We start from the raw sequence: 14,451 nt of genomic DNA on the forward strand, positions 1-14,451 counted from the left end.
GGAAGAGGCGACAGCAACCGACGCCGGACCAGGTATTTGGAATTCAGGCAGACTGCGGGTAGCCTGCCAGCAGGATAACCCAAGTATAATGACTGCAACAATGATGAACATCTGGAACCGGGGTCACACCCCGCTCCACACTGTCCGCCCCTTGGGAAGGAGCCTCAAGCAAACTCGGAGCAGTAGTCACCCTCCGTTCTGAGGCCGGGACCGACAACACAGTCGGAACCGAGACCGGAACTGGAGGTTCCACTCCCAAGCATGAGATTGAGGGAGGGTGGGTTCCGACGGAACTGACACCCAAAGGGGCCTCAGACACTGTCGTTGTCGGCGCAAAGGAAGGGGGTTCTCTAGAAAAAGTCAGATGAATGAGCCTTGGAACCGAGGGATCTGAGGGACAAAAGTATGTAGGGGTCGCTGGAGTAATAGACCCAAAGCCTGGAGTGGGTTAGGGTCAAGGCAAATTTTAAATTCCCCTGGCGGTCAGCAGCTGGTCAAAAAGGTGCACCACATCCAATTCTGAAAGGATCCTGGTGGATCTTACCGATGCCCCTGAGGGGGAATCAGGCCAGTCCAAAAAGGGGCTGCAGGCTTGTCTGGCAAATGGGTCCACAGATGACAAATATCGGGTCCGTGGTGTATCACAGAATGGCACCGATGATTCCAATTTAGAAACCGGCAACAACGGTATGGTTGGAGCCGAGAACAGGCTCGGAGCCAAAGTCACAACAGGGGTGGATGTCAAAAATGGCTCCGAAATTGTTGTTGGAACCAACATCGGAGTGGAGGTGGGCAACGTCGGTGCCGAAACAGAAACAGACAAACTGATCGGAACAGAGGTAGTAGATGGCGCTGATGAGGCGACCTCAGTAAGCCTCGCTGGAGCTGAACTCGGAACTGATGTAGTCGGGACCGAGGAGGCAGTATGGTGCTCGGAGGAAGACTTTTGGGCTTTGTGCTTATGGTTTTACCTCTGTCACCAGCCGGTGAAGAGGGGTCTGAGCGAAGACATTTCTTGTTCACAGAAGGAGGGGATGAGACCTCCGTCACAGAAAAAGCCTCCGAAAAAGGCAATGCAAGCAGGCCCTTCAAAATCAGTTTATTCCGACGTTCATTCAGCGTCCGCTGACTGAAGCTAGCACAAATATCACATGGGGGTTTCGCCGATAAATGTGGAACCCCCAAACAGTACATACACTCTTCATGAAGGTCGCTATTAGGAAGTTTACCACTGCAAGAAGAGCAGTGTTTAAACCCCGTAGTTCCCTTCTTCTCAGACATAACAGTACACAGTCTCACACAAAAGGAAAAGAGTGAGGAAAGTGGAGGAAAAAGAAGAAAGTAAAGAGAGAGAAAAATAACAACAATGGTAATAAGATACCACAAGGGTAGAAAGTTCAAAATACCAACAATGGTATGAAAGGGACACCTGTGTGGAGAGCTGAGTATATATAGATATCAAAGAACAAGCAATAAGTAAGAAAAAACCTTTACAAAAACTTGTAAATGTATAACATAAATCACTTAGCTGGAGAGCTCGGTAAAACGCTGCTATATGGCTGCACAGCAAATGAGATCTGGGGTAACTGAGTAAAGGGAATTGTGGGTAGCAGCTTAGCTCGAGAGTTTTTGGTGCAAGCAAGCTTGGTATAAGGCCGACTCGGTTCCGAGGGCTCGGAACCGAACCCATCAGTGATGACTGGAAGAAGATTAACAACTTCAGATTGAAGGATATATCTCTTAACTGTGAAAACTTTTTGCAAATATCTAGATTTTGTCTCATGTTTTTAGCCTGCTACTCAGAAAATGTGTGCTTTTATGGCAAATAAATGTATATTGCAGTCAATAAATAAGACATTTGAGTTTTAGACTTCGTATCTTAAGTGCATGCCAATGCAAAACCTGTTATTCTAGAAACTTTCTAAGTTTCACTCTCTCTCATGTCTACACTGTGCCTTTCAGCAGCACATCAGGCAAGGAGTGCTCTTCAGCACTCGTCGTTTCTGTAGTGGTTACAGGTTTTACATGGTCTGGTTGCTAGCCCAAGTCCCAATCCTCCTCGGAGGATGTACCACACACTCGCACACACACTCACACCTAGGAGCCAATTTAGAGTATCCAATCCACCTACTGCAGATCTTTGGAATATGTGAGGAAACCGCAGCACCTGGAGGAAACACACGTGAACACAGGGAGGACATGCAGACTCCACACAGAAGGCACCCCAGCTGAGAATAAATCCCGAGACTCTCTTACTGAGAGGCAACAATGCTAACCTCTGCCCACTGCACACCCCACTTTCTAAGTTTAAAACAAGCAATATTTAAAATGTGCCCCTAATTTTTATACTTTAATCCCCCCACATTATTTTTGGCTTTGTCCAAAATTCTTGAATCAAGCTGTTGTGAGGGATAAAAGCACTTCTCTCAAGTGTCCTAAATTTCACAGCTGTCCAGATTTTTGCCCTTTTTTTTTTTGTCTGTTCCTCATAAAAATGCATGTTTTTCTGGCAAACTGTTGTGTATTACGGTCACTAAATAATGACAAGACATTTGATTTTATATATTGTCTTAATGTTGTTGTTGTTTGTCTTTCGGCTTTTCCTGGTTAGGGGTCGCCACAGTGGAACTCCGGTCCGCTAATGATTGGCAGTTGTTTTTTATGTGGTCAAGTTGCCAGCCCGACGTCCAACCTTCAACAAAGGCACGCCCATTCAACGCATATCTTTCGAACGCCCACTCGACTGCGGGGAGGACATGCAGACTCCACACAGAAGGCACTCCCAACCCAAGCCAAGAATCGAACATTGTCTTAATACCCATCTAAAATAAGTTCAGTAGGCTGTGGGGGAAGGGGTGGGCATAGGGGTGTGGCTCAGAGTATGGTGAGGAGAGGGATGTGGCTTCTGGGAGCCCCAAAATGTCCTAAATTGGGCCTAACAGTTGCTAAGGCCAGCCCTGACCCTGAAATATATATTCATAGAGAAAAAGAAGTTAATGCATATTTTCCTGCCACAGAAAAACACATGCAATGCAGACTAAATCACATACTTTTTTATTTACCTGCACCAGGTTTTAGAAGACTTAAGTACAACTCAAATATCTGTTACAGTCTAATTCAGGACAAAAGTAGACTATTTACATATAAAACTCACTGTGGGGTACACTGTTTTTAATAAAATATTTGCTGACTTGGAGTGCTAAGAATCTTACAGCTGTTAAAGAGGACAAAGAGTTGCATAAAGTTTCCTGTGTTAGCATTTCTGTCATTGGCCTCTTTTCTGAAAAGTTAGAAAAGGCTAGTTCTTAACAAAAGGAGAAGTACTGATGACTTCCGGTATGGCAGCAGGGGAATAGTTTGGTTGATTTGGCTCTCTGATCATCCTTGTTAAAACTTATCAAAAGCTGGTATATTAAACATTTTTACCATGGAGTCATAGAGCCCTTATGCTGACAGGAAGACAGCGTATGGGCTGCAGAATACAACTCCACTGGGGCACATAGAAAAGGATCAGGTACTGGAAGGGTGGGAAAGCATATGTGCAACAGACATCCCTGGCAGAAAAAGCAACTAAAACACTGGAGACAACAACAGATCAAATGTATGATCATAAAAATATACGTATAAGGAGGTTTGTAAGTTAAAGTTGTAACGCTTTAACTTCCTCTGCTGAGGATTACAGCAATTAGAGAGAGGATCTGAAAAAGTAATTACAGGATCTGTGGCTGCTCCCCTGCTCAGGAAACCAGAAGTAATAAGACAACAATCTGAAAATTAAAGATAGCTGATAAAGCAAGTAAACAGGCTCACAAATGTGTACATTATGCTCCCCCAAACAAAGTAAAAAGCTGAGGAACAGACCAGAACAGTTGACAAGGATTTGTTTCAGTAGCTTGTGACTTGTCAGCTCTTCCCAATTTGGTATCTGCCTGAAAATTCAGGTACTGGAGTTAGAGTGCACTAATTCTTTAAGATAAGAATGACCAAGAAAAAAATGCTCAGAGATGCATATTTTTTCTTTCTTCCAATTAAGTTATTCAAGACACCATCTGATTTTACTTAATATTGCTGCTAAAATCCATTTACCATTAAACATGACTTCATTTATTCTTTCACTCCATATAATCCACTTTTTATATATTCTTTTAACATATTCTCTAATTCTCCAATTCTTTTTTTATAATATCCATAATTAATCATATCCATGTTCATTTTATCCACTTCTTTCATATCTTTGAAAAAAATCTTTACATAGTTTTCTCCATAACTTTTTACTCTTTTACATTTCAAAACATGTTCCACAGTTTCTTCTTCTTGACAGTGTAATAAATACTTTTCTTTTTATATGGCACGTATTCTTTTACTGGTAATTTATGTATTAACAGTTTCCACAAAAAAATCTTGACACACAACTTTCTGATTACTCCATTTGCTTCTTACTTTTATAGCTTTAATTTCTCCATCTGTTAGGTCTTCTCATGGTTTTACATAGTAATGTTTTATCATTATACTCTTATACCATGCTTTTCTTTTTCTATATCGTCAAGTTTTATTTTCCACAAATGGTAACATTTTGTATTTTTTTTCATTTATATACTGTTTTTGACCATACCCCAAAATTTACCATATGTATATTTAGACAATTTTAGTACTAATCTCTCTCTTTCATTTATCCACTTTAACACTTTGTACAAATTTAATGAAGCGGCATACACCACTGGGTTGATTAACCCTAACCCCCCTTCCTCCTTTATTTACATACTAAACTCTTTTTATTGTGTTTAATCTAGAACCCCAAATAAATTTAAAAAATATCTACAATAATTTATTTTCAAATACTGTTGCCAACATAAATCTACTTGCTATTTTTCCCATAAGTCCTGAATTTATCAAATAAGCCTTGTTCTGAATGATAATTTATACGTTCTCTAGAAAAGGATTTTATTTCTTCTATTGTTTTTCCCCATTGAATTCTACTTATATCTGTATTCTCAAATGTTATACTTAACACAAAAACTTAATTTATTGTAAAATATATACCCCTATCTTTATTACATCCCCTAAACCTTTAATTTTCGCTTTATTTAAAGCCATCCCTATCACTTCTAGACACTCATTTGTGCAAAGTATTACTTCTTTTATCCAAAAATGTTTTTTTGCAATTATAATGCCATCTGCAGATGTTAACAGAACTAGAATTCTTAACCCTTCAGGTGTTATATCAGCCTGCTTCATTTTGTAATTTATTTCACATACTATCACATTCATAACTAATGCAAGGGGTATAAAACTCCTTGGGCATCCCTGTCTTAACACCACTCTTCATATGCATCTCTTCACTTAATCAGGCATTTACAAGTATGTATTTTTACATTATTATTGCTATATGCTGACATGCGTAATTTCCTAACTTTCTCACTTATAACATGATTTTTGCTTCTTTCTATTCACATCATCATCCACAATCTTTCTATCATTAATACTTCCCCTTTATACTATATATATTATCTTTTATAATATTTTCCATTTTAGTTTCAAATCTCTTTTGTATTATTTTCATAAAGATCTTATAATCAATATCATTCAATACTATAGGTCTCCAGTTTTTAATTGTCTTCTATCTTCCTTCTGCCATGTGAATTTAATTATTCCACTACACCATTCTTTATACATAAATACTTCATTTAACCATTCATTCAAACATTTCATACCCTATTCCATCTGGTCATGCAGCCAAATGTATATTTACTTGTCCTGATACTTTATCTAATTCATTTAAAGAAATCTCCTTTTACAACTCTTTATTCTCCCATTCTTTTAACTTTTTACTTTCCATGTTTTTTTCACTACCTTCTATTTTCTTTAAACATTTTTGTACATATTGTACTACAATATTCATAATCTTTTCTGGAGTTCTTTCTATTTCACCTTTTACATTTTGTATACTCTCAAAGGTTCATAGGTAGGTACTAGGCTATTGGCCTTGGGGCCTATAAAAGCCCAGCCAAAAAGGTACCCTGGCTTTTGCCACCCAAGAAAATTATTTTCCTGTGCCACTGTCGAGCAGAGCCACAGAGGTGATTCCTGGAGTGAATTTCCTATTTCCCATCCAATCATCAAGATTTTTTCTTGAAGAGTGCTAATGAGGAGCTTTGTTTGATATAGATAGGTAGTTTACTCCAGGGTATGGGAAGTCTCTGGGACAGGAATCTATCCCTCCGGCATGTTCTGTTTATTGTGGTGACAAGCTTTAGGTCCCTAGAGCGTGTAGCTCGGAGGGATTGGGATTTCTTTAAGTGGAGCATGTCCAACAGCTCTGGGTTTGACATAGCTTTGTATGTTAGGAAGAGATCACCTCTGAGTAGGCAATAAGCTGGAGTTTTTTGAGACGGTCTGCATAGGGCATCTGTTTGAGGCCAGTAATCCTTTTTTGTGAGGTATTCCTGCGGCCTTTCCAGTTGTTGTAGATGTCTTGTGAGGTGCATACCAAAAGGGGCATTGTACTCTATAATGGGTCTGATGAGTGATGAGTAGAGGGGAACAATGACCTCTTTTTTTCTGGATGAGAAACCTTTTGTGATGAGGTGTGCCACGTAGAAGGATTTCCTGACTACTGTGGTGATGTGATTATCAAAGGAGAGACTACTGTCCACCTGTGTCCCAAGGTCTACTACCACCTATGTTGTAGTTCATGGGTACAGAGTTTTTACCAAAGGGGATGACAATGCACTTTTTGGCATTGAGCTTGATGCCATGGCTTTGACACCAGACATCTGTCTCAGTGAGGCCCTTTTGTAGGATGTCCACATTGTTAGGAGTTTCGATTATGACTCCTAGTTTGCAGTCATCTGCAAACTTCATTAGCCAAAGACCTTCTGTGTTAGCCTGTACTTCAAAGAAGTAGATATCAAATAGGAGAGGACCCAGGACTGAACTCTGTGGTACTCCACTTATCACTGATCTGAAGTCAGATTTGGAGTCTGCTACTTTCACAGAGTGGGTTCTGTCAGTGAGCCAGTTGGCAACCCATCTTGTGACATAGGGATTTATACCTAGTTTAGTGAGTTTATCTATAATTCCAGAGTGGGGGATGGTGTTGAAAGCCTTGGCAAGATCTAGATAGGCTGTGTGAACCACCTTACCCTTGTCTACGGCTTTGGTGACTGCTTCAAAGAAGTCTATCAGGTTTAGGAGACATGATCTGCCTTTTACAAACCCGAACTGGGTGGGATCCAGAGTTTGGAGATTACCAATGTCTTTGTTTATAAGTTCCATGATGATACGTTCCATGGCCTTGCAGACCAGGCTCGTCAGGCTAATGGGGCAGTAGTTCCCAGGGTCCGTGGTGGCTCCTCCCTTGTGGAATGGGATAACCGTTGCTGTGCGCCATTCAGCAGGCACAAAACCTGAGGTGAGGCTATGATTGAACATGGTACTTAGGTGGGGTGCCAGTTCGTTCTGTAGTTCTTGTAGAACGCAGCCTGGGATGTTGTCTGGTCCCATGGATGCTGTGTTCTTGGCTTTGGAGAGTGTGCTTTTTACCTGTGCAGCCGTGATTACAGGAACTTTGCATTCTTCCGGTATAGAGATGGGCTCTTTAGGGGGTGAGGGGGGGGGTAAAGTTAGCACTGAACCTATCTGCCAGGATGTTGGCAATATCAGTTGGGTCTGTATACTTAGTACCATTGTGTTGCAACTCGGAGCAGATCCGAGTGTTGCCATTGAGATTCTTGACATAGCTATAGAATGCTTTGTAGATGTCTTTAGAATCAGTGGCAATTTTGTTTTCGTAACTAGCTTTGGAGGATTTTATCAGGGATCGCAGCTTCTTACTGAGGCTGACCAGGGAGCTCCTCCACTCATGGGATTTTACTCTCTTTTGCAAGAGTTTTTTCCTTCTGTTGTACAGTTTGTTTATGGCAGGGGACCACCAGATTGACTTCCTTTTTTTTTTGGAGGATAGCGTCTTGGTTCTGTTTGGGATAGCACAATCCATGCACTCATGTAAGTGCTTATAAAGTGCAATTGTGTAGGATTCACTAGTCGTAACTGTGTTGTCCATCTGCATGGGTGTCATGAAGTTCACCACTTCTGTCTTAAGTAGCATGAAGTTGGCTTTGGAGAAATTTTTTACCATGGTTTCCTTAATGGGGGGTGGAGGCAGGATGTGGATATCTAGGATAATTAGCTTATGGTCGGATCGGACCAATGAGGCGTTGACTTCAGGTCTGAAACACCGGTCACTCATATTGGTAATGACTAGATCTAGGATATTGTTGCCCCTGGTGGGGGTGTGGATAAGTTGATCCAGGGCATTGGAGTTTATGAATTCCAGAAAGCGTTGAGGGAAGGAGTTGGTACACGAATAGTTTTCCCAGTTAATGGTTGGGTAGTTGAAATTGCCCATTATTAGGGTGTTTGGTTGAACTCTAATATTTTCCAGTATGAGTGAAAGGGAAGGTCTACAAGAGGGTAGTGAGACCAGCTATGTTATATGGGTTGGAGACAGTGGCACTGACAAAAAGGCAGGAGTTTGAGCTGGATGTGGGCAGAGTTAAAGATGTTAAGATTTGCACTGGGTGTGACAAGGGTGGACAGGATTAGGAATAAGTATATCAGAGGGTCAGCCCAGGTTGGAAAGTTTGGAGACAAAGCCAGAGAGGCAAGATTATGTTGGTTTGGCCATGTGCTGAGGAGGGATGCTGAGTATATTGGGAAAAAGATGCTAAGGATGAAGTTACCAGGTAACAGGAAAAGAGGAAGGCCTAAGATAAGGTTTATGGATGCGGTGAGAGAGGACATGCAGGTGGTTGGTGTGACAGAGCAAGATGCAGAGGACAGGAATAAATGGAAACAGGTGATCCGTTGTGCCGACCCCTAAAGGGAACAGCCGAAAGAAGATGATGATGATCAAGAAAAGAGGGGTGGGAATCCTGGGGCATGGTGGGTGATCTGTAGCAAGCTACAATTTGGATTGCAGTTTTGTCCAGAGTTAGTTGCACTTGGATAACCTTGGCTGCATTATGCTGAGCAACTAGCCTAGAGGTGTGGATATCCTTAATGGATATGGACACACCTCTGCCTTTGGAGTTCTGGCCCAGGTTACATGGCCGAAACGTGTGGTATGAGTTATAGCCTGGTAGTGCAGGGGTGCTCTCGGAAGCCTTGAACCAGGTCTCAGTCACTGCACAGATATCGATGTTCTCCATTTTAAGCAGTGCCTCGAGTGAGTGCATTTTGAGATTTAGACTTCTAGCATTGAGTAGCATCACCCTCAGTTTTTGCTTGCCTGTTCGTGTTACGGTGGTGAATTTGTCATTTGAACCTTGCCTAAAAAGGGCACTATAGGGGCAGCAAGAACCTTAGCCAGTATCCGGAATCCCAGGGGTGACAGGTGCAGGCCATCTCTGGCAAAGCATCGTGGTCTGTTGACCATGTCATCCCAGGCAGACAGATACTGGATCCCTTTAGAATGGCACCAGAAGCTTAGCCAATTGATGAAGTCAATCATTTTGTCCTTGTACTGCGGCATCATTCTGGGTGATGGCAGAATGCTACTCAGGGCTAGGGTCATACCTGCCTGGGCTACAAGATCGGAGAGCTCTTCCATGTCTTTTTTCATGTAGTCCAGGGAGGTACGTCTCAGGTCGTTCACACCAACATGGACAATGACAGAGTCATATTTGTACTTGTTGTGGAGTGACCTGAGTGCATGGGTTATGTGGCGGATCCTGGCACCCAACAGGCAGCTGACAGTAACCTTCTCCTTGTTTAGCCTGGTGAGTGCGACATCAGTGTGCCTGACTATAGAGTCACCTATGACTAGTGTGTTGGGTACGTTGTTTTGCCTTACTGGCTGTGGCTGAGTGGCACACTGAGTCTGCGGGCTATGTGTCATTTGGGTTGTGTTGGGAGGTGGAGGTTGCTTGCATTTCTGCTTTGGAGGTCTCTGTTGCTTGAGCAGATTATTATTGAGAGCCTCAGCGAATGTTTTTGTGTTTCTATGTGTGGATTTTGGTGAAGTAGATTTAGTGAGACTATGTGATGAGTGTGGTGTGGTGCAAGTGTTTACCTTCTCCTCTTGGCTGTCAAGTTCAGTCTTGATTGGAGAGAGCTTTACCTCCAGTTTGGCTAGATAAGTTCATCTCTCAAAGGTTGTAGTGTTGAGTGGTAGGAGGAGAGGGTTGTCTGTGTACACGAGGCAATTTATACATTGCCCCAAGATGCCCAGATTCATCAGATAGACAGGAGAGAACACTGGCAGCTGACCCTTGGACACGCCTGAATAAAAAAACTATTTTCCTCTAGATAAGTGAGGAAAGTGAGTACAAGAGCTGTTTTTCTCTAAGCAAGTGAGGAAAGTAAGTACCAAAACTGTTTTCCTCTAGGTAATGAGGAAGGTTGAGTGCTGTAGTAATTAGTAGGTTATTTAGTGCTTACAAGTTCTGAACAAGTGCTCAAGTGCTGATCACGAATAAGCAAATTCAAGTGCTAAAAGTAAGAATCTGTATCTGGACTAAACTAGTTACAGGAAAGGGGGAAAACAAGTACAAATGGGGCTTTTAAATCAGAAAGTTGAGAGATACGGAAAAACTGCCCAAAAGGCCAATAACTACAATTTCTGGGCCAGAACCACTCCTTATGTGGTAGATAGGTTACCTAGTGCTTACCACTCCCACTGATAAGCTAGAAGACTTCCCTCCAACACAGAAAGCTTGGGGGGGGGGCTCAGAAGCTTACATACAGTCCTGGATACAGCAAATCTGAATCTGGACTACACTAGTTACAGGAAAGGTATTTTTATTTATTTTTTTTATATACAGAAAAGTAGCTAAAACAGCAGTCAAAACAATTCAAATGCAGTGCAAGCTAGCACACATGAGTATCTAGCAATGTTAGATCAAACAGTTTAAAAAATGCAATTAAATTAAAAATGACTTAAAACAATGCAGAAGGAGCCTATTAGGTAGAATGAGGTAAAGAGATGGGACTGGGGGTAGTGTCCCAGATCAAATCTACAGTGGGGGCGGGCAACTGCAAAAACCTCCAAATTTAAACAACAACACAGGAATAGGAGGGTGGGTATGAGAAAATCAACACCTTCAGCAGAGATCTGAAAAACTATACAGTGAAGCAAAAATAACAGTGCACAACTCTGAAGTCAGCCAGCAATTATATAAAATTAGTCAAACAATAATTAACAGTACACAACTCAGAAGTGCCAGAAAAATATACTCAGCTCTGTATATCTCCAGATAGTTTGAAGAGCACTCTTTCAGGGACTTTCATTTGGACTCCAGCTCACAGCCAATGAATACACAAAAGAAGGCTCCAGCAATGATATGCAGACTTTTTTACTAAGACGGTCTAACTTTATGCAAGTAATCCTTGAGATAGTCAGATAACACACTGGATGTAAAACCAGTTATACCAACTTAAGACACAGAGAAATAGGGGGAGGGGGGAAAAACACCTTCAGCAGAGATCTGAAAAACTATACAGTGAAGCAAAAATAACAGTGCACAACTCTGAAGTCAGCCAGCAATGATATAAAATTAGTCAAACAATTACCAGTACAGAACTCTGAAGTGCCAGAAAAATATACTCAGCTCTGTATATCTCCAGATAGTTTGAAGAGCACTCTCAGGACACAGGAAGGCTCCAGCAATGATATGCTATTATACTGCCATCTTCCTTTATTAATCTGCTTAAGTAACTCAACACTTCTCTTTTTCCATGTAAAAAATATCATTGCTTATATAACAATGCTTGTATTTTTTCTTGATTTCTTTCATATAATTATTTTTTTGTCAAAACACTTTCTATCTAGCTTTGTAGCCAGGTCAGACTTGGGAAATTGTTTTTTGATATTGTGTTTGTACTTGAACAAGTCTGGAAACGGAAGTGTTTCTTAAGAGACAATAGCCCTAGTGGCAAAAGACTTAAGATTTTTTAAAGAGTTTTAAACTAAAAATATGTTAATTCATTGATGGCTAGTGGAAAAGATCACAGCACCATAGCCCCTGTCCTCCATCCGATTTTCACACTGGTTAACAGTGGTAGGATTCAGACCTCATTTGACTGACACTGTCATTCTGCACTTCATGCCCACAAGCAAAAAAGTCACTGGAGGGAGAACTTTTGTGACAATTCGAATGCCACAAGAGAACCTGCCGGTCTCTTTCTTAGAAGCAAGTCTTTTACCTTCAAAAGAATTACTGAGAACAAACTCAAACTCTAAAACAGGAAGTACCAAACAATGTACTTCAGCTGCTGAGAAACAAGACCTACAATGATTTCACATGGCAAATATAATGAAAGTAATCTTTTTGTTTTGGCAGATAAAAAGGACTGAGAAAAATCCATGCAACATGGTCTTTCTTTAATAGCCTGACAGCAACTTATGGCCAAGGCATAAGAATGCAATAGCATGTGCTAAGGTAATGTCTGGCTTTCTAACAGTAACTCACTGCAGAGGGCCTTCAAAACAAGACCAGCCTAGAATTAAAACAGCCTTAATAACCAGGGATCTATAATGCAACTCAGTAATTTGAAGTCTATGAACTTGAGATTTGGAAACGTGGGAAGCCTGGGACTTTCATTTGGACTCCAGCTCACAGCCAATGAATACACAAAATATTAACAAAGAAGATCATCAGTTCATACTATGGCAAACACCTACTATGCCTGAAAGAAGTATAGTTTTAATGGACATTCTACTTACCTTACTGAAATAGCCTTTATGTGTTGGTATATCCTTGATTGTAGTCTGATTTTTGCATTCAGGTTCCTGCAACAGGTTAGCCTATAATTCACAGTAGCAAAAAATTAAACATACAAGATAACACAATGTCTCATAAAACAGAATGTATGTAAATAATGGTGTGTGCTACTCATAAGCATTGCTATGAAGCCCAGTTATCACAGAGCAGGTTATACCGTATGTACTTAAAATAACTCCAGTTCTACATAAGCATCTCACAGACAACAGCCTCTTATTCTTTGCACATTCAACCATTATACTATATTCTCTCCAGCTAACTCATCTGGCAGATTCTAGCTGACCTGGACTTTCTCCCAAAATGTACCCATCATCAAGGAAACTTTTTTTTGAACCCCTTTATTAAATTATCAATTAAGACATAGGCACACATACATTAATAGAAAAGAAAAACTACATTATTTTTTTTTTCATTTACTGACATTGCATACACCTTCTTTATAAATGTCAAGCAGTCCAACATTACATAAACTCCTTAAAGATTATGTCTAAATGTGTGAAATGACTTTGTTTTTGCATAAAAAGTGTCTGCAAACATCTTTACGCATGCAAACACTTTATTATGCAAAAATCAAAGGTACTGTCACACCAGTTTAAAATAAAAATTATTTTAAAAATTGCTTCCGAATGCAGAAGACTAAACATATACAGCCATGTTTATGGCATTAATATTAGTGGGTATGAAAAGAGACAGCTCCAGCCCTAATTATGGTGGGTAAGTAATTGTGAATTAGTTATGTAATTGCCAAACTGTTAATTCAACAGTTTGGTAATTACATAACTTAATTCACAATCACAGCTCTCAATTAATCAGCAGTTTCATCATCAAATAAACTCTGCATAGAAAGGACTATGCCTAACTCTCCAGAGGGACAAATATCAACAGAATCAGGGATAATCATGGATGCTTTTAAAATATTAGTGCTATTACCCTGATATAATGACATAAGTGAATGTGAATTAATATACATTTTATGAAGTAAAAAAAAAGTCAAGACCTCTAACTGTTGTCATTAAGTGTAATTCACTACCATTTCTTCAAAAGTCACTACTTTTAGGAGGGATAAAGAGGGACACAGCAAATCAAGGACAGTTGAGAGGTTTGTTGATAAGTACTTACCCATCCTAATCCAGCATAATTAGGGCTGGAACCCAAAGTGACCTAACCGCCTCCTTCACTTCCACTAATACTAATTCTGTAAACACAGCTGTGTATATTTTATCTTCCCATTTGGAAGAACTTTTTAACATTATTTTTATTTCTAAACTAGTGTGGAATGGCCTTCGTTTTTTTTTTTTTTTTTTTTTTTTTGCATAAACAAGTGTTTACATGCATAAAGATGCACACAAATACTTTTTATAATAAAAAAAAAAAATCTTGTTTTGAAACTTTAAACATGACCTTTAATTTCTGCCTTCTATCTCACTTCTCATGAACATTATTCTGCATGTATTGTTACCACAAATGCAATTTACTCTCCACTTTTCTTAAGATCCCACATCCAATTACTTTTCTCTTCTACATTATTTAATACTTCAAATACAGCTAATTTGGATTTTGATTTCCATTTTCTAGTAATTGCTTTTTTGGCAACCAAAAGAATTAAACTTAAAGTACAGTTTTGTACCTACCATAAATGTAGATGTTCGAGTGCTAATACAGCTGCAGT

The 14,451-nt window shown here is 40.1% G+C and overlaps 1 protein-coding gene across 1 annotated transcript in view; it reads right to left on the reverse strand.

Annotated features, from left to right (window-relative positions):
* Positions 1–14,451, reverse strand: part of PHF8 (PHD finger protein 8) — a 3,148,719-nt gene that overhangs the window by 93,384 nt on the left and 3,040,884 nt on the right. The window contains exon 20 of the mRNA XM_044080095.1: positions 12,725–12,805. Coding sequence (XP_043936030.1) covers positions 12,725–12,805 — 81 coding nt within the window. The remainder of the gene's footprint in view (positions 1–12,724; positions 12,806–14,451) is intronic.

Source organism: Protopterus annectens, chromosome 8.part0 (assembly GCF_019279795.1).
Source record: "Protopterus annectens isolate FY-2018-M chromosome 8.part0, PAN1.0, whole genome shotgun sequence".
Taxonomy (NCBI): domain Eukaryota; kingdom Metazoa; phylum Chordata; order Ceratodontiformes; family Protopteridae; genus Protopterus; species Protopterus annectens.